The sequence below is a fragment of the Pogoniulus pusillus genome, chromosome 1 (genome assembly GCF_015220805.1).
Source record: "Pogoniulus pusillus isolate bPogPus1 chromosome 1, bPogPus1.pri, whole genome shotgun sequence".
Taxonomy (NCBI): Eukaryota; Metazoa; Chordata; class Aves; order Piciformes; family Lybiidae; genus Pogoniulus; species Pogoniulus pusillus.
In genome coordinates, this window is record NC_087264.1 from 42,540,199 (window position 1) to 42,559,246 (window position 19,048).

General features: G+C 41.0%; 1 protein-coding gene across 6 annotated transcripts in view; it reads right to left on the bottom strand.

Moving 5' to 3' along the window:
- The window catches only part of SPTLC2 (serine palmitoyltransferase long chain base subunit 2), an 84,782-nt gene that overhangs the window by 48,560 nt on the left and 17,174 nt on the right, over positions 1–19,048 (bottom strand). For 4 of the 6 annotated variants that reach the window (XM_064150599.1, XM_064150616.1, XM_064150606.1 and 1 more), the window contains exons 3-9: positions 18,372–18,526; positions 17,331–17,479; positions 16,876–17,000; positions 10,436–10,529; positions 7,794–7,899; positions 6,759–6,978; positions 4,837–4,963 (exon numbers count right to left, since the gene is read on the bottom strand). In XM_064150599.1, coding sequence (XP_064006669.1) covers positions 4,837–4,963; positions 6,759–6,978; positions 7,794–7,899; positions 10,436–10,529; positions 16,876–17,000; positions 17,331–17,479; positions 18,372–18,526 — 976 coding nt within the window. Of the gene's footprint in view, positions 1–1,947; positions 2,103–3,318; positions 3,420–4,836; positions 4,964–6,758; positions 6,979–7,793; positions 7,900–10,435; positions 10,530–16,875; positions 17,001–17,330; positions 17,480–18,371; positions 18,527–19,048 lie in introns of those variants that run through there. The other 2 variants (XM_064150646.1, XM_064150637.1) reach the window with 2 other exon arrangements.

The window sequence follows — 19,048 nt, forward strand, 5'->3', positions numbered from 1 at the left end:
CCGACATAGGCAGGGACACCTCCCACTAGTATAGGTTACTCAAGGCCTCATCCAACCTGGCCTTGAACACCTCCAAGGAGGGAAGATCCACAGCCTCCCTGGGCAACCTGTCCCAGTGTCTCACAACCCTCACTGTGAAGAGCCCTTTCCTAACATCTAGTTTGAATCTCTCCTCTTCCAGTTCAAACTCATTACTCTTTGTCCTGTCATTACAAGACATTGTAAATAGTCCCTCCCCAGCCTTCCTGTTGGCCCCCTTCAGATACTGGAAGGCTACTATAAGGTCTCCTCAAAGCCTTCTCTTCTCCAGGCTGATGAGCCCCAACTGTCATAGCCTGTCCTCATAGCAGAGGTGCTCCAGCCCTCTAACCATTAACTTGATCCTCCTCTGGACTCACTCTAACAGTTTGATACCCTTCTTGTGTTGGGGGCTCCAGAACTGCACACAGTACTGCAGGTAGAGTCTCATGGGAGCCGAGTAAAGGGGGAGAATTCGCTCCCTTGCCCTGCTGGCCACACTTCTCTTGATGCAGCCCAGGACACAGTTGCTGTCTGGTCTGCATGTGCACACTGCCAGCTCATGTTGAGCTTTTCATCAACCCAGACCCCCAGCTCCTTTTCCTCAGGGCTGCACTCCAGCCATTCACCACCCAGTCTGTATCTGTGCTTGGGATTGCGCCAACCCAGGTGCAGGACCTTACACTTGGCCTTGCTGAATGTCATGAGGTTGGCCTGGGCCCATCTCTCTCCAGGTCCCTCTGGATGGCATCCCTGCCCTCTAGCAAGTTGACTTTGTCACACAGCTTGGTGTCATCTGCAAACTTGCTGAGGGATTTAAGATTTACATTCAGTTTTTAATACACAGGAGAGAGAACAAAGTTTCATCTCTGAAGGGGGTTAACCAGTTCCTAGACTGGTTTCACCTTGCATGTTTTTTTAACTTCATGATTTTCTTCCACTTGCCCTAGCAATGTTATCAGGGCAGCTAACAGGCGGAGTCCTGAAGACCGACGGTGTTAAGAGAACTCCAGTTGCACATGATATATCACTGGCTTATATGTAAACCAGGAAAAGGAGTCAACCTGATTTCCAGTCCTAGTGAGATTGTTATGGTGAAAAATCTGGCTTTCAACTCAAACCAAATCATTGATGCTGAAAAATTCACTGAGACAGATTAAGTACTTAATACCATAAGTCCTAATGTTTCATTTTCCAGGACAAGCACCAAGCTGGCTCATTTACCCTACCGTCAATTTGAGTAACCCAAACGCCACATGAACAGGAAGAATCAAATGGCTCTACACAACAGAAACCCATTCCAGAAACCAGCTTTCCACTTTTGTGCGTACTATGACCCCAAATGGTCTGATTATTGTGGCTGAAAAATACTCCTTTATCTACAAACTAGCTGAAGTTCATTCATCTTTCTGGCTGAACAGAGAAAGAGTAGCATGCTCTGAACTGTTGACAAGTATCTGTAACACTTGCTTGTCAACAGTTTCAACCACACCACAGTGACTTTGAACTGGAAAACCAGCTCCAAAATCTTGCTTTGTGGAAATAAGCCTCCTCTCTCTCTTACTGACCTTGTTCTACTATACACCAAAGCTAAATGTGATCATATTTGAGATATCCATGTACACTGTCTAAAGACTATGCACATTTTCTTTGTGCTTAACATGTTCTCTACTCTTAAGGACAATTGTTCCTTCAAAGACAGTCTCTGTATTGGAAGCACCACTATCAAGAACCCATAACATGGTTCTGCCATCACTCTGCCTGTTGGGAGGGCTTTTTTGCAGTCTGGATGAAGGAGCAAGTGCTACACTTGTATTTGTACATAACTATAATCCTGTAACTGTCTTCAAAGAGGTTGAAACTTGTTAGCCACTTACATGCACAAACAGTACAAAACTGTAACATATTAGTTCCAACAGAAATCGAGACACCAGAAACCACTGTTCCAATTCAGGCAGCACATCGCATACCATCTACTTTAAGTTCTCTATAAGCAGCCATTCAGCTCTTCATAGCATCTGTATTTTGTCTGTGCTGCCTCCTACTAATATCCTATTGAGTCACTGGCAGCTTGCTGGAAAGGCCTGAAAGGAGATATTTACTTTTTTTGATTATGTGAAGTTTCTGTAACAACAATGCCTTACACTGTAAGTTTAGAGCCTCCAGATGTTTCGTTAGATTTAGAAGTAACCTGAAGAGGAGAGAATTGACTTATTCCTGCAAAATAATACACAAACCCCCACTTTGTCCTCAAACATTAATTGCTTCCTTCTACTTATTCCTCAGCTATCAGGCTGTCCCCCAGCCCAACATCAAAATTTCCCCCCCCCCAGGTTTGATGCTACGCAGGACAGCAGCTCTTAAAAATAGTCTGTGATGACCAGAAGTAGGCAGACAAAGAGGCCACAAATGCCCTTTTCAAAAAAGCATTCTTGAAACCATTAAAAGATTTAGCTGTGGACCAAAAAAATGTTTTGATTCCAACTCCTGTGCCCTTTAAAAACCATTACTTGGAGTTTCCTTCCCTCCCTTGGTTCAGCCTGACTAATTTAGAAAGCAGCAATCTTTTAGTAGTACACAGTCAATTCAGAAGCACTTACCAGTGACTCAGTTTAACACTGTTCTCTACTTGTCTTCTACAGTTAACAACTTTTACCAGCACCACTCTACTCCACATCTACTCATAGCCTAACCAACTGCAAGCAGTGGTCCTCCAGAGCCCCACCCAAAATTCCACAGATGTTTTTCAACCAAAGTCATTAAACAAGGAAAAAATTCTGAGCAGCTGCTTAGTGATAGCATGACAATTTACTCATCTGAACTTCTGCCAACTTCATCCACATAAGATGCCTACAAGGGAGTATTATGTCTGAAGCCTTAAGGCAAATTCAAAAAATCCATGACTGGGAACAGTGCTGTGCAGAAAATGAACAGCAAACTGCCTTCATGCAGGGATCATCCTATGAGGTGATGACCCTAAGCTGAGGGCTGATTTAGAAAGCCAGGATGCTTAGAAAGCCAATAACCTGAGACCTGCAGCTGAGAGATTCTGAGTAGGAGCAGACAGGACTTTGGCCCTCCAGTTATTATAATCCAGCACTTGTAGTTCACTGAGGAATCAGACATACAGACTCTTCTTTGAAATGGCACAGCTTTCAAACATGAAAACCTTTTTCAGAAAGAGGGGATAGGAATTCTGGTATTCCTTAGAACCAATTTAAAAGGATGTGCATTATAAGGAAAAACACAGCAAAAAAGGCTTTCTATTTTTTTGCCAAATTCGTTCCCAGTCTGGTTCACCTTTCAGCTCTGGATGGATCTTGTTGGCATCATGGCAAGAGAACAGTCTGGAGTGGAAGTTGCTTCTATTTTCCTGGCTTGAACAAGTATCACACTGTAGCCTCAGAAAGGATAAAATATGCCTGAGTTTGAATACTGCAAACAGAAATCAGTTACACATTCCTTGCTTTCCACTTCATTAAGCAAAACAGATACTGGAAGAAATCCAAAACAAGCAATGCCTGAGCAGACCACACACTGTTCATCAGCTTGAAAGAGTTCTACAGTTACTTTAAAGATGATGGCAAAACCCAGCCCTTTTGCACAACTACACATTTCATGCAGTTTGAGGCTTGGTTAGTATCTGTCCTCGAGAGCAGCACTGTGGGCAACTCTTGGATGCTACACACATCTTACATGAACCACCAGAAGTTCAGCTACAGGCTGCTTGCCTCTGTGATGACTTCTCTATTGAGCAACCACCAACACCAACTTTTTTGTAAGCAAACCCAATGAAATCTGTTAAAACAGAAAAGTCCCAGAATCACTTCTCCAGTAAGCTTTTTCACTGCAGGAGCCATCTGTCAGGTTACTTGGCCAGATGACCATGTTCAAAGGCAAATACAGTTCTTTAGTATACACCACCACCACCTCGTGGCCAGATGCCTGAAATTCCCCAGAGTATATTCTGCAGTTTGAATTCTAAGAGCCTCTGAAGTGAACACCACTGCCAGATCTTTACTACCATCCCATGTGAGCTGCTCACCTTCTTAATTATCTGTGAAGAGGGAAAAGATACATGCCAAGTGCTGTACGACTTCAGTTTCAAGGAAGTTTATGCATTTACAGCACAAACTTTTTACTTCTTGCTCTAAGTGAAAGAATCTGCTACCTACTAGGCAAATGAGATGAGAATTTGTGCCTATTATGTTTAATGCATCAAGACTAGTAAGGATTCCCCCATTCTTACTTTCAGGTACACAAAGATGATGAACATGCTGAAATTCTTCTCCTGATGCACTGAGTCTACCGATCTTGAAAATTGCCTCTAGCTCCCCAAGTGAAATGGAATTTCAGAAATACTCCTATACTTACTTTACCTAAGGTGCAAACACCAAATTATACTAGAGATAAAAATAAACAGCATTGCCTCTGCAGTAACCAGCCCACAAGACTGTAAAGGATATGCAGCAAAATAGTCTGAAAGCAATTTATAAGTCAAGCAAACAACAACGGGCAGACAACGGGGAAGAGAAAGAAGGCAGCTACAACAGCTGGACACAACAAAAATCAATGCAAGGCAGTACTGTGTCTTAGACAAGGCTAAGACAACCTGCCTCTGACTGAAAATTCCTTATCCTGCCAATAGGTTGCTATGACAAGTGGGAGAGTAAATTTATTTATTGCCCCAAAAATTCTAAGTCCACATGCATTAACAGACAATTCTGAATGTGCCTACTCAATGAGTTACCTGTTAAAAACTGACACAGGCTCTGCTTAGCTTCCCCCTTACACATGCTTACTGTTAGAAAGACTCACCAACAGTTGTACCATCTTCACCCATAATGCACTTCATTGAGGTGATGATTTGCTCCACAACAGGAGGTGACAGTGATGTTGCATACACAGCACTGTGTGAGTATGTCCTGAGGTAATCAATCAGTTCCTAGTAAAACACAAGAGACATCAGACATTGCCTTCCCAGCACAAGAGATATGCTTTATTGTCTTGTCTTAATGAAACAGACCACCACAGGAAATCTCTTTCAGAATGTCCTGGAAGCGAACAGGTACTTCAAGGACTGTTTTTGTGCTATATGTAACTAACAGTTCAAGAGAGAACAGCAAGGGCATGACAACCCATCATTATGCTGGGGGCAAGAACATGAGCTGATCACAGACAAATGCCTATGACCGACTTGTTCAGCCAACAACTCAAGCACTGGACTGCAGCAAGGTATTGTGTTTGCATTACTCAAGCTATGTGCAGACTGTGTTTCAAAAGTGTTTATAATTAGTGGGAGTATAAACCAAATGTAATAGTGGGGACTAGCATGCATAGGTGCTTAGGTGTCATGCTCCATGTAAATGATTAATCACAAGTTTCCAAACAGGGGAACAAGTCACAAAGTATTTTCTCCAATTTATGAGCACAACATAAATAAACCAGCAGGTATAATTTGAGAGTGCAAGAACCTCAGCCTGCTCCTTCCTGCATTTCCCAGTTAAACACACCTGCTACATTTGTTAGAGGACAAAAGGTCATACAGGAACAAAGGACCAACACACTGTAGATATAGGCTGCTTGTTGATAACTGCAACAAAAACACTATGAAATACCCAGAACACTCCAGCAAAATACTATAAAGAGCAGTATGAATACCTGGACAGCATCTGTCTTCTACTATCATGAAATGAATAAAGATGGCCCTGTAGTTAGCACAGGTTGTGAACAGAGTATAGAATATGTGGGTGTGTTCAATTTTATTCTCCTGTCTGCCTGGAGTCAGAGTTAAACGAAAGGAAGTTGTAAGGAGACTTTGAATTAAACCATGTAGGAAGATTTAAGGCCTCTTAGCTTTGAAGCAATCCCCCAAACAGCAGCTAACACACAGTTGTGGACTCTTAGCTGCTTTGCATTATGCCAAGAGAGTTCATCCTGCTGGCTCACCACCTCTGGAAAAAGATTAATAGGATGCTTTCTTCTGAGGAAGAGGTCACAGTAATTTTACCTCAACTCCAGTAAACTCCCAGAAAGAAACATATCTAAGTCTCATTTCCATTTGGATTGACTGCAGTAATTGTCACTATGTAAAAAAAGAAATTACTGTCACAGTAACAAAATGGTAGACTCTCAAATGAAGCTTAGAAGCCTAAGCTGTAAAACACATCTGAGGGTATAAGAAAGGAACGCATGCAACTGTGTACATCATCACTTCCAAGAGGAGGAGTCTGGCAAGGGTGACTTTTTCTAGCAGTAGTCTTTCTAGAGAAGTCAGAAGGCAAAAAAAGCCCAAATAAAAAAAAACAACAACAAAAGGTGAAGAAAGTGTCTATTAAGAAGAAGTAGTAATCTGTTCAAGTCCAGAGGGAATCAGTTCTACTGGACTAACCTAAGATGATGTTTTCTTCCAAACAGGATGAAAGACTCCAGCATTTAGCATTTTTCCTGCAAGTCTTATTAAAAACAACATTAGGAAATCCCTACTTCCTGGCTCTTAGCAGTTTGTAAAATGTACTGTAACATTCTGAAACTGGGATTATTGCTGACCACGTGAAAACTATACAGCTCTGAGGTGTTCTACCAGCTTCTTCTACACTGAGGAATTTCACTGTACTGGACAGTATGCAAGATTATGAAACAAATGGACAATCAGAAAACTTAAGAAATAGATCAACTATAAAATGTTTACTGAAGGACTCCATAAATAGCCTGCAGCCATTAGATTCCTAGCTTTTTACCTTCTTGCCCCCAATGTATCCTCCAGCAGCTCCAAAGCTTTTGGTGAATGTTCCCATCATAACATCCACATCTTCAGGATTGAGTCCAAAATAATCCACTACACCCCGGCCACTAGGACCCAGGGCACCTATACTATGAGCCTCATCAAGGTACAGATAAGATTTGTACTTCTTCTTAAGAGCAATCACTTCAGGCAAACGGACTATGGATCCTTCCATACTGTTGAGAAACAGAAATTCAGTGTCAGTTGATTTAATTATTGGGGCTGCCTCATATAGCCTAAAGTTACTAAGCTTTCTTTTTTTAACTCTTTCAGTAATTATGAACACAGAATTTGCTAGACACATTGTGTTCTGCAGAAAGATGTAACTCCTCCTTGCACCTGGAGCCTAGATGTCTTCTTTCTACCTGTTCACTGTCTCTGGGATGCTGACATAGAGACTAAATGGTAGCAGCAATGATAAATTAAGGCAAAGGAAGGAATGTGTTCACTGACAGTTCCACAAATTAATCATCTCACTTTTATTTCCACTCTACTGTCAGTATTCTGATCTGACATCTACTTACCTGCTGGTTTTAGGTTAATAGGACTCCAAAATACCCTATTTTGTGCTGAAAGTAACTGGGACTTAAATGTCTAACACAGCTAAGCCTACTAGATGCTCCTACTTGCTCTAAGCAAAAATATCCAATTTGCACAGTTCCATTCACACTAGCATCATCTATGAACAAAAGAAGAATGGAATGGACAAGCAATTTAAGATCTCAGCTCTGATGTAAATAATCAGCCTAGGCTAATTTCTATGATCTAATCAGGATATGGGAAGCATTGTGATAACAGCAGGTGCAGCTACAGTACCAGCAACAGAAAGTCCAGGATGTGAGACAAACACTGCTCAATTTAACTCACAGATGAGATTAATGAAATAACTATGAAGTGACAATAGTCATCCTTTGATTTGGCAAAGGAACCCAAATACTAAGCAGCTAGATCTCATGTGGAGGGTCTTAGGAATACAAAGAATAGTTTGTACCTGTATATTCCTTCCACCAAGATTAGAATTTTTTTCCAGGGCCTCCGTGTACGAGGTTGCCCATGCACAATAGCATCTTTGAGCAGCTTCTCCAGGCTTTGCATATCTGCACCAGAAATTACTGTTAAATGGTACCAAAACAGCTACTAGCTTGAGCTTTGACATGACTAATGACAGCAACACTCCAGAAATGCACGAATTGCTCCAGTGTGGAGGACAAACCACATACATGTCAATAAGCATGGGCTTTGTCCAGCCCATGGATGAGAATGAAGGGAAAGGGTGACTGAACTCTGAGGAAGAATTTCATTATCCCAAGCTAAAAGCACAAGTTAGAGCATTAGGCACAACAGCAAACAAGGAAAGGGAAAAAGAAAAGAAAAAAAAGAAAGGTATCTCATTGTGAGAAAAAGCAAAACCAATTTAGGTAACGTGTCCTTGAGGAAAAAAATAACTCAAAAAAGAACAAGGAACCTTAAGGACAATCAACTACAGATAAGTAGAACACAGACCAAATTGCAGAACAAGATAACTACTTTGTTTAAAGCTGAAGAGAGTGGAAGTGTGGAACAGGAAGCTGCTAAGCTGAAAACACAAAAGGAAGAAAAAAGAATCACCAGTGTAGGAAAGAGGGCTCAGCATTTCAGAAATAACAAAGATGATGCTGGTAACAGCAGTGTGTTCTGGAACCTTACCAGATCTGGCTATGAACACTTGACAGGATTCTAAGCAGAACTTGACTAATGTGAGCAAATAAATACACATGAAGCCAGTTCTGAAAAAGCACCTTAAGAAAGGAGTGGAGATGGGAGTAACCAAACCATAAAAGCTGAAGTGCCAAGCAAGAAACAGATATAAACACTAAGGCTTGAAAAAGAACATAAATAATCCTGAAAAGAAGACTGGTAGACTAGATCAGTTGTAGCAGAAAGAGGAGCTTGTGAACTAGAACTAGACTAGAAATTAAGCAGAAAAATAGGTCAGACTGCTAAAGGACAGATAACGCTCAGGAAAAGACAAAGATGAAGGCAGCAGTGAAGTCCCTGCCTCCAACAAATTTCTCAAGGAGGAAAGGACAAATTTAGTGCAGTTAGAGAGAGCAATGGAATAGAAACTTCTGCTCCAATTTCTCAAGAAAGAGGGAAAGACTGAGAGCTAGGTCTGACTTCAGTGAAAGCTGCAGATTGCAGAATAAGGCAAAAAAATAAGTGAAACCACTGAAGAAGGACTTTAAGAGGGATTCTACATTTTCTTCCTCAATTCCTAAAAAAGCAGAATATGAATGAAGCCATTAACAGCTCCAGAAAATGAAGTTAACTAAGGCAGTACAAAGTATTACAAAAGCAGGACTGAGAACACATGCCTAATTATCAACTGAAGTCCATCTAGCCAGGCTGAGAGCATTGACTGCATTTTGCCTTTCGATTATACTTTGCCACTTCATTCACTTTCACAGATCCCCACTATGTATAAAGCTTATGGAATATCTCCCCATCTCACCGATGCTTGTATCCCAGTTCAAACAGATAATCTAATTTTCCTCATCACAAGAGAGCTCCTAAGCCCTTCTCCTCATACTCAGAACTATGGCTGTCACCAGTGTTCTCTGAAATTCTGGAACTGGGTGCAATGTGTGCCTACACAAATGCAGAAGTTGAATACAAACCTTTTCTGGTTTATGAAGTATTACAGGGAAATAAATAAATACTCACTGAAAATTTGGTAAGCTCTACACTTCTGTAAAGAAAATTGTTGAAATGGTAGAGGAAAGAAACAGTAACGAAAGAAACAATAAGCACAGCAGAGGATGCACTATCGAGTAGGCCAAAGAAAAGAAAATAATTGCTGCCACCCAAGTTTTTTTTGTCATTACCACACACTTCAAAAAGCAAGAAGCATCATGATCTCAGAGATAAACCCTATGAAAAGCATCAGGAGTGGCTGAAGAATGAAGGTACTGGCTTTACTAATCAAGGGCAAGTAGGCATCTCTTTCACTGAGAATAAAACAAGGAAACCCTCAATATTTTTTCATCTGAAAGTTACTCTGTCTCCTTTGGAAAAAACTGAAATTAGCAACATGAACATTCTGTTCATTTTGGAAACAGTCAAAGCAAGTATTCAGTGAAATTAATCTATGCTTCACATTCCAAAATTTCTTTTTGTATGTTATACCAATGCATGACTGTCTAGTTCAGCTACAACATGTGCATCCTCAAGTGTTTTTTACTGTAGGATCATGATATCTGGTCCTAAAATCAAATTTTCTTATTCCCCAAATTGTAACCCAGACCACTACAAGATCACATGACTATGTAACAGACTGCTGGAATAGTCTAACTGTGCTGAGCTATCCAAGTAATAACAAGCCACATCAAAACATCTGTGCCCCTAGATTTGCCAAAGGGCAGCACATTTCTCTTTGTATGCAGATATAAGCCAGAACAACTACAGGATAAAAATGTTATGAGACTTGAATGTATCAAAATATACCAAATTTGGGCTGATCCAATTCTCAGTAACAGCAGACTTCTGACCTTTTAGGCCACTAGCACAAAATTGGATTTCCAAGTATTAGAAGACAGAAGAGATTGTATCTGATTTATAGCACCTCTACAGCAGAACTCATCATCTGATACTTACTGTTGTGCTTAAAGATTCGAATAGTTGCTCCTGACAGTCTTGCTCCAAGCACTAGTGATGCATGATTCAGTTCATCACTCAAAATCAGACAACCCTGAATTAGAAGGGGAAAAAAGAAAATATTGAAAATATCTAATGTGGAACACTTCTCAGCTCTGAAATGCTTAGAGATCATTTAATAAATAAATAAATAAATAAATGCCTATTTCTCACATAAATGCAGCTAGTCCAGCCAAGACTTGGTAAGAAACAATTTGCAGCCTTACTATGGCAAATAAAAATACATGACTACTCTTAAGTAAAAGTTTCACTTTTCCCGGTAGTGCTACATCTGAATCTGCCTGAGTATCTCCAGCACTCCTCCTACTATGCAGCCAGGTGAAAAAGAATCACAGAATCACTATGGTATGAAGAGATTTTCAAATATCATCAAGTCTAACCATTATCTAACTCCACTGGGGCCACTACTACACCTTATCCTTGAGCACTACACCTAGACAGCTTTTAAACAGATCCAGGGATGGTGATTCGACCTGGGCAGCCTGTTTCAGTCTTTGATAGCCCTTTCTCGAGGCCCTACACCAGCTTCATTATCCCTCTCCAGACCTGCACCAGCACCTCAGTGTCTCTCTTACACTGCAGTACTCAAAACTGAACACATTGCTCAAGGTGTGGCTTCACCTGTGCTGAGTACAGTGGGACAATCACCTCTCTAGTTCTGCTGGCCACACTATTCCTGATGTGGGCCAGGATGCCGTTGGCCTTCTTGGCCACAATGCTGGCTCATGTTCATCAAGCTGTCAACCAGCACCACCAGGTACAGGGGGACAATCCCTTTCCTATTCCTGCTGGCCACACTACTGCTGATACAGGCCAGGATGCTATTTGCCATCTTGGTCATCTGTGCATACTGCTGTCAACCAGCACCTCCAGGTCCTTTTCTGCCAGGCAGCCTTCCAGCCTCTCAGCTCCAAGCCTATAGCATTGCATGGGTTTGTTGTTGCAACCAAGGTGCAGGACTCAGCCTTGTTGAAGACTGTATGATTTGCCTTAGTTGATCGATCCAGCCTGTCCAGGTTCCTCTGAAAAGCCTTCCTACCTTCCAGCAGATCAACACTAACTTGCTGTCATCTGCAAACTTACTGAGGATGCTCTCAATCTCCTCATCAAGATCGCTGATAAAGATATTAAACAGGAGTGGCCCCAACAATAAAGCCATTTATGACTGGTCACCAGCTGAATTAAACTCCATTCACTGCCACTCTCTGAGGACAGCCATTCAGCCAGTGTTTGATCCAGCAGAGTGTACATCCATCCAGGCCTAGGGCAGACATTTTTTTTCACGAGGATGTTGTGGGGAACAGTATTAAAAGCTTTACTGAAGCACAAGTAAATGCAACCACAGCTCTTCCCTCATCCACCAAGTGGGTAATCTTGTCATGAAAAAAGAAGAGGTTCTTGCCACAGTTCACTCAGCACATCTACCATAGTGCTAGGAAACAGGCCAAAGTCCTAGATAAATATCTTATCAAACTTGAACTATGTCTTACATGAGGAGGTAACCACTGACTCAAACCACATGTGCTCAGTTTCAAAGGGACTAATTTTCTATAATGAACAGAATTATTAAGTACTTGGCAGATGGAGGCAACACGCAAGAGACAGGAAGTGGAAAACAAAACTGCAGAGAAATGGAGGTGTCAGAATCCATTGCACATTGTATTCAGTTTGTTTGCACTTTCAAAAAGCAATTAAATCTGTCCAAGACATATCCCTGGACAAATACCATACATCTGTTTTGAGAGCAGCAATGACTACAGGTCAAAAACTGATATGGTGAACATTCATCCACAGTGTTACCACTGTGGACTACTGTGACAGTTTGGGTGTTCCCCACCCCCCAACACTTTAGAAATCACCCAGACTAGTCTCAGCCAGCTCTGGGAATATGAATGAAGCTATTTATTTACAGCTAGCACAATACACAAGCAGATATTTACAGTATATACAGAAATATATAAGGTAAAAGACAATACAGAAACACAACTCCCCTCCCAGAAACCTGAGTCCTCAGGAGAGGCTCTCAACCACCCCTGCACCTTCCCCCTGCCCCTCTCAACCTTACCCCAGTCCCAAGGAAGAACACAGGTTCAGCCAAGAGGTTAAGAAGCAAAGGTGAGTGGAGGGTGTGTTAGAGAGATGCAGCTCAGTCAGCAGCCCAGCCAGAGTGAGTGAAAAAAAGTGGTGAGAGTGTTATCTAATGTTTTCCTTTCTTCTTCCCAAACTCCTCAGTGAGACTTCTGAGGGAAGCAGACATCACCATTGTTTTCCTTTCACAGCCTGTAAGCTAGTTCTTCTCACCAAAACATTCTAGCTAGCTTCAAACTAGCACAACTACAGAAATGTATATTGAGGGATTAGCTTGTAAGAAAGCAGTAACATTTCTCAGTAACTTTAGCCCACTCTGCGGATCTGCTGCAACTCTGAAAATGATGCCGTTAATTTAAAAGAATCCAACAGGCATGGCTAGGTGCTGAAGATGTGACACAAAACATGTGCTCATTCTATGCTTCTCTATTAATAATTAGTGGAAGGAAGTGCCAAGAACATCTCTGTGATGAGAGTTACTAGAAGAACTGTGAAAATCATTGTCTACACAATGCCCTGTGACATATGGAGGTACCACAAACAGTACAATTATTTTCTCCACAACAAAAGGAAATTCTCCACTAGAACTGTAATGTACCTAGAAATATTCTGCATACTGGGAAAGCTCAAGAGTGGTTTCCTCCAGAAACTGCACTAAATCCCAAGTATTCAAACTGCTGTTACAGGGGCATACATATTTCAGACTTGAGCATAAAGAGCATGGAAATCTCCAACTAGCATTTGATTTTTGCAGCTACTGCACCAGACAAGGAGTATGGATACTACATCAGAGGTCGTTGCTGTTAAACACTACTGTATCAAACACTGAATACAATAATCCAGGATTGGTATCCCTCTTATATGGCAGGAAGTAGGAAAAGAGATTTTAAAAGAAAAGAGGGAGATTAATAGCTTGTAAGGAGCTTCTCCACAAAAACAAGTACAAGCTTTTGGTGGAGAAAAGGTTTAACAAAAAAATCACTGAGCAACTTCTTCTCACTCCCCTGTAACAGAAGAGTACATTAAATTAGACAAAGCAAGTTAATCTAAAACTGAAGAGGAAGTAAAAAGTGAAGTTATTGTCTGCCACTAAAGAAGCAAAGAAGTCACTGGTACACCACAGCAATCACCGATATTGCTACTACAATGGTAAGTAGCATTCATCAGCAATCTTACATTTGAGAGGAAGACAAACAATAATTGGAGTTTATCTCAGCCTTAAACAGTCTAACAACTTTTCACTATGCAATCCTCAAATCTCACATCATTTGTGCCCTAAACTCAGCACACTTGGCAGTGACTGTAGTGGGCAGCCAACAACTTGGCTGTCATCAACCAGTCTCCTGCTGAAAACTGGCAGGTGCAGTGATGTTTTAACAATGCTGAAAAACAACTTCCAGTGTACACCAACTGTACCTCTTTCAGAATCTGCTCAGTAGAAGCTGCTGGTCACATGGCATAGAATCATAGAATCATCCAGCTTGGAAGAGACCTCGAAGATCATCCAGTCCAACCTAGCACCCTGCCCTATCCAGTCAACTAGATCATGGCACTAAGTGCCTCATCCAGTCTTCTCTTAAAGATCTCCAGGGATGGTGACTCCACCACCTCCCTGGGCAGCCCATTCCAATGGCAAATCACTCTCTCTGGCAAGAACTTCCTCCTAATATCCAGTCTATACTTCCCCCAGCACAACTTGAGACTGTGGCCCCTTGTTCTATTGCTGGTTGCCTGGGAGAAGAGGCCACCCCCCACCTGGCTACAATGTCCCTTCAGGTAATTGCAGACAGCATAGTGAATAAAGATCACCCAGATAGTACTGACACAGCTTTTGAATTCCTCTTGCTGACCAACGCTGATTACATTAGAAAGTAGAGTTAGAGCTCTAGGACAATGAAGTCAGATTTGTCACTTTTAGGAAAGGATTCAGTAGCAACATAAATCAAGTGCTCAGGGATTTCACATAGCAAAGTCAGAATGAGTGATCCAATATTAGATAGATATGAGCAATTTCACTGCAATGGTTTGTGTTTTGAGCTACATTAAATTGCATTATAGGTGTATAGATACAATATAAATAATTATTAGCTTCAAATCATAGCAGTGACTGTCAGAAGAAGCTCCTTCTGGCCAAATGCAAATGATTATATTTGCCAAACTTTCAAAAATTCGTGTTCCAAGCACCTTTGCACCTGAAAACGTATGCAGGACATGCAGAGATACACAAATAACAGTTAAAAAAATAGAGAGAGTCCCAGACAATAATCAAATATGGGAATCTCTGGGATTTTTTGAGGACTCTTGACAAAGCATTGTCAAACAAGCTATGCACATACAGCAAATTTTGTACTGGGTGGTGCCAGAATTCAAGATTTATGCCAGTCCTTATTTGCAGACAACGAAGAAATCAAAAATGCAGTGAGAAACAACTTCAGGTAGCCAAAAAAAAAAAGCATTCAGTGAACATCCTAAACTGCAAAATGGTTCATCTGACAAAAACTTACTTTCTTCAGAAGAGAGCATTATTTTCTGTCTGGATTATTTACCTGAGTATAAAGACACTGCTAGTGTTAGGAGCTGAAGCTTCTTACTTCTGTATTTAAAGTGCACTAAAGCCCAGTATGCTCATTATTAACACAGTATAGACTCTTCCATCCATTTGTGAAAAGAAATGGTTTAGTAAATGTGCAAGTTATATGCCTGAAAACAGGTATGTTACATGCCTTGGAATTTACTGTTCAGATTCTCTCAATGGTTGTACAATATGGAAATGAAGGAGCAAGGCATCTCAGACATTATCATATGGTACTAAATACATACAGGAGGATCCATACACACAGAAACAAAGATTAAGCAGCTTTGCAGTAATGGGCAATTTGTACTAACTTACAACTGACAGAAGACTACTTGAATATATCCAACTGTGTGTTCTGGATCCAAAAGTTCTCACAGAAAATATGAATGAAGAGAAAGAAATTTGGGAAGACAAACAGGAGAAAAATGCAAGTAAAAAATATGTCAGGAGTCACACACATAGTTCAAAATCATAGCCCTGTGGAAGTACTTTGCTCCAGAAAGACTAAATCTGAATCACAGAATCAACCAGGTTGGAAGAGACCTCCAAGATCATCCAGTCCAACCTAGCACCCAGCCCTATCCAGTCAACTAGACCATGGCACCGAGTGCCTCAGCCAGTCTTTTCTTGAAGACCCCCAGGGACGGTGCCTCCACCACTTCCCTGGGCAGCTCATTCCAATGGCAAATCACTCCCTCTGTGAATTTCTCTCTGGCATTCTGTTAAAAAATACCTTCTATTACAGAAAACATCTGATATCTATAAACTTTAACAGGCAAAAGAAAAGAGGCATAATGCAGGCAGTGTTGCTTCATTGTTACAAACAAAATAGCATGCGGGAAGACTACAGCTACACTACAGCTATTTGGGAAAAGATTCACCAGGAAGAAAATTTACCAAGAAGAAAAAGGCACCAATTTTATAATCTGTAGATATCACAAGTGAAGAAGCTACAAAATGATCTCAGGAAGTGGAAAAATAAATGGACAAAAGGAAAACACACTACACAGGTACAAAGAACTCCAGTAGCAAAGTAGTATTAGGCTAACAGTGAATCATTTTCAAAAGGAGGAAAAAGTCCTGGTACTTGCATCAGAGGATGGAAATGAACAGCTCTATTCCATTTCACTTTCCAATAATTACAAAAAACATAGTTTGAGATGCAGGGCACAGGCTGAACTGTGTACTGTTTTATGGGGCAGATAGTAAACATTGCTAGACTACATTTAACCTTGTTTCTCTCAAGTAGGATTTTGCTCCTTCAAAAGGAGGATTTTTCAGCTATCACTCCTAATAAATTCTCTATGTACCAACATGTAGTTCAGCTGATCCACGTGTCTCACTGACACAACCATTTCATAGTGTCTCAAGAGCATCAGAATTCCTTCAGCCAATCAGCCTGTCAATCAGCAACCATTTCATACACTAACTAGTAGCCTGAGGAAACAAGTCTCAACATGTATCATAGAATCAACCAGGTTGGAAGACAGTCTCTCTCAGAAACAGGGCACTGTGTGGACTGGTGCTGGTCCCATGGATGCTGCTTTCCAAAAAGACTTCTGCCAAAGTTAGAGATGCATACTGTGATCTGTAGCTACCACACAGAACATCTGCAGCGACTACCACTGAAGTAAAACAATACCAAACACGCAGATTTTAGGAAACCCAACCAGCAGAGTCTTTGTTAGATGAGCTTTTTCCAGTACTTAAGCCATACCTTGCCAACTAAAGCAGGAATGTTCATAGAGTTGGTTGCAAAGCCCATTCCATATGCCATTGCAGATTCCACACCTAGGAATCTGGCAACTAGCTTTTCCAGCTCCTCATGTTTGTCCAAGTTTCCTGTATATAAGACAAGTGAGAAATTCAGAGGGAGGAAAAGCTTTCACTATTGCCATATTCTATGAGAAGGATGCCCACCCACCCAGCCTGCTCTTTATTTAAAAGCCTATACAGCAACACTAAAAAAAAAAGAAGATAATGCAAGTGAACCAACTACTATGTCATGTAAACTAAACCCAGCAAGTAATTTTTGCTTCACTAAAATTAAAATGTCTTTATTAATTAGTCTAAGGTTCCAAAGCTGGAACATATAATGTCTCAAAGTCCTGCACTCAGATTACCAGATTCAAAATATACACTCAGGGAGCACCCTACCTTGGTCCAACTTACCCATCTCCTGTCTAGTGCTGCACACCCCAGCTCCATACTGCGATAGGACTTTAGCTGCTGCCTCTTGGCAAGTCCCAGACTTCTGTGCAAATCCAAGGTAGTTGTAGGAACCCATATTAATAATGTCCTTTATCACTCTCCCCGTGTACCTGTTTTAAAATCACCACAAGTTAGGACAACCACAACTGAAAAAAAATTAACTACACTGGAAGACTCTCATATCAATTTCATAGAGTATGCACTGAAATATTAAAAATCAATAGAAGCAAACATTTAACTACTTGAGTAGTGCCCCTCATTATGAAACTAAAATGATCAGTGACAAAAATGCTATCCCTATCCTATCATCTCAAACTAGATTCCGGAGTAGTTTGCAATAAAAGATTAAAAACATATCTAAAAACACTTGAGGCTTCTCAAACCATTTGTTTTTAATCTGATACATCTCTCTCTTTAACCCAGAAATACACAACTTTCTTTTCAATTACAAACTAAGATCTCTAGATCAATTAATGTGGCAACCCCTCAGGCAGGATATCCTCTAATCATATAAAGGAAACACATCTGGCACTGCTGTGCTAACAATACATGACAAGGAAATTAAGGAAGAAGTTTAGCAGAAAAAAAAGTTTCAATTCTTTTGCCCATGAAAGCCAAGGAGAGACATGACTGGTTTCATCAAGTACTGTGCTTCACAACACTGTTGTCTCCAGTTTGTAAGACCCCTTGTTCTTGCATTGCTGATTTTGTTTCCACAGACTGGCTCAAAACAGTTGTGTTAAATTTGGTTTCAGATGTTTACTGCAAATGTCAGGACTGGTTTTAAATCAACACAAAGGTACAATCAGCAATGCAATCCCAAGTGTCTTCTCCAGGTTCTGGTTACTACAGCCAAAGCATTAATTTTATTGTAGGCATATGACCATGAAATCTTAAATCGGTCAGGAGCCTGCTCCTTTAACCTGACAGCATGCAATTTGCTCTTACAGACCCTCTCCTCCAAGACAGCTGCTTGAAGCCTTTGGTTCAATTTTGACTCACGTGAATGTCCAGTTATAGTCATGGGAAACTCTCTCCATCATGTCCACTTTGGCCCCTGGCACACTGCAGATGGGACGGTTCCAGCTGTCGCGAATGCGCATGTAGAGGTTTCTGTTGTAGAAATTTTCAAAGTCCTGGTACAAGGGCACAAAGTCCTGAAACACATCCAGAGTGCTCAGAGTTAAATGTGTGCTATGGTAAGCCAAGAATAAGAGGAGTAAGTTACTTCTGTAATTCAGATGTAATTAGAAATGAAAAAAAGAGAACTCAAGAAAGTGTTTAAGAGTTCTTCATCACAAGCTCTGACTTCCATTCTACCTTAAGGGTTGTTTTTAATCCTAGAAACCCAGTGTAAGATTATTTGAAGGTGAGATGGGAGCAAAACTCCAGAGATTCATCTGCTAGCACAAAATCATAGAATTATAAAATAGTTCAGGCTGTAAGGAACCTCCAAAGGTCATCTGGCCCAAGCTCCCTTGCAGTCAGCAGGGTCATCCTAACTAGATAAGTTGCACAGAGCCCTGTCAAGCCTCACCTTGAATATCTCCAGGGATAGGGCCCAAACCACCTCCCTAGGCAACCTGTTCCAGTGTTCCACAACCCTCATAGTAAAGAACTTGCTCCTAACATACAGTCTAAATCTGCTGTTTTCTATTTTGAAACCATTGCCCCTTGTC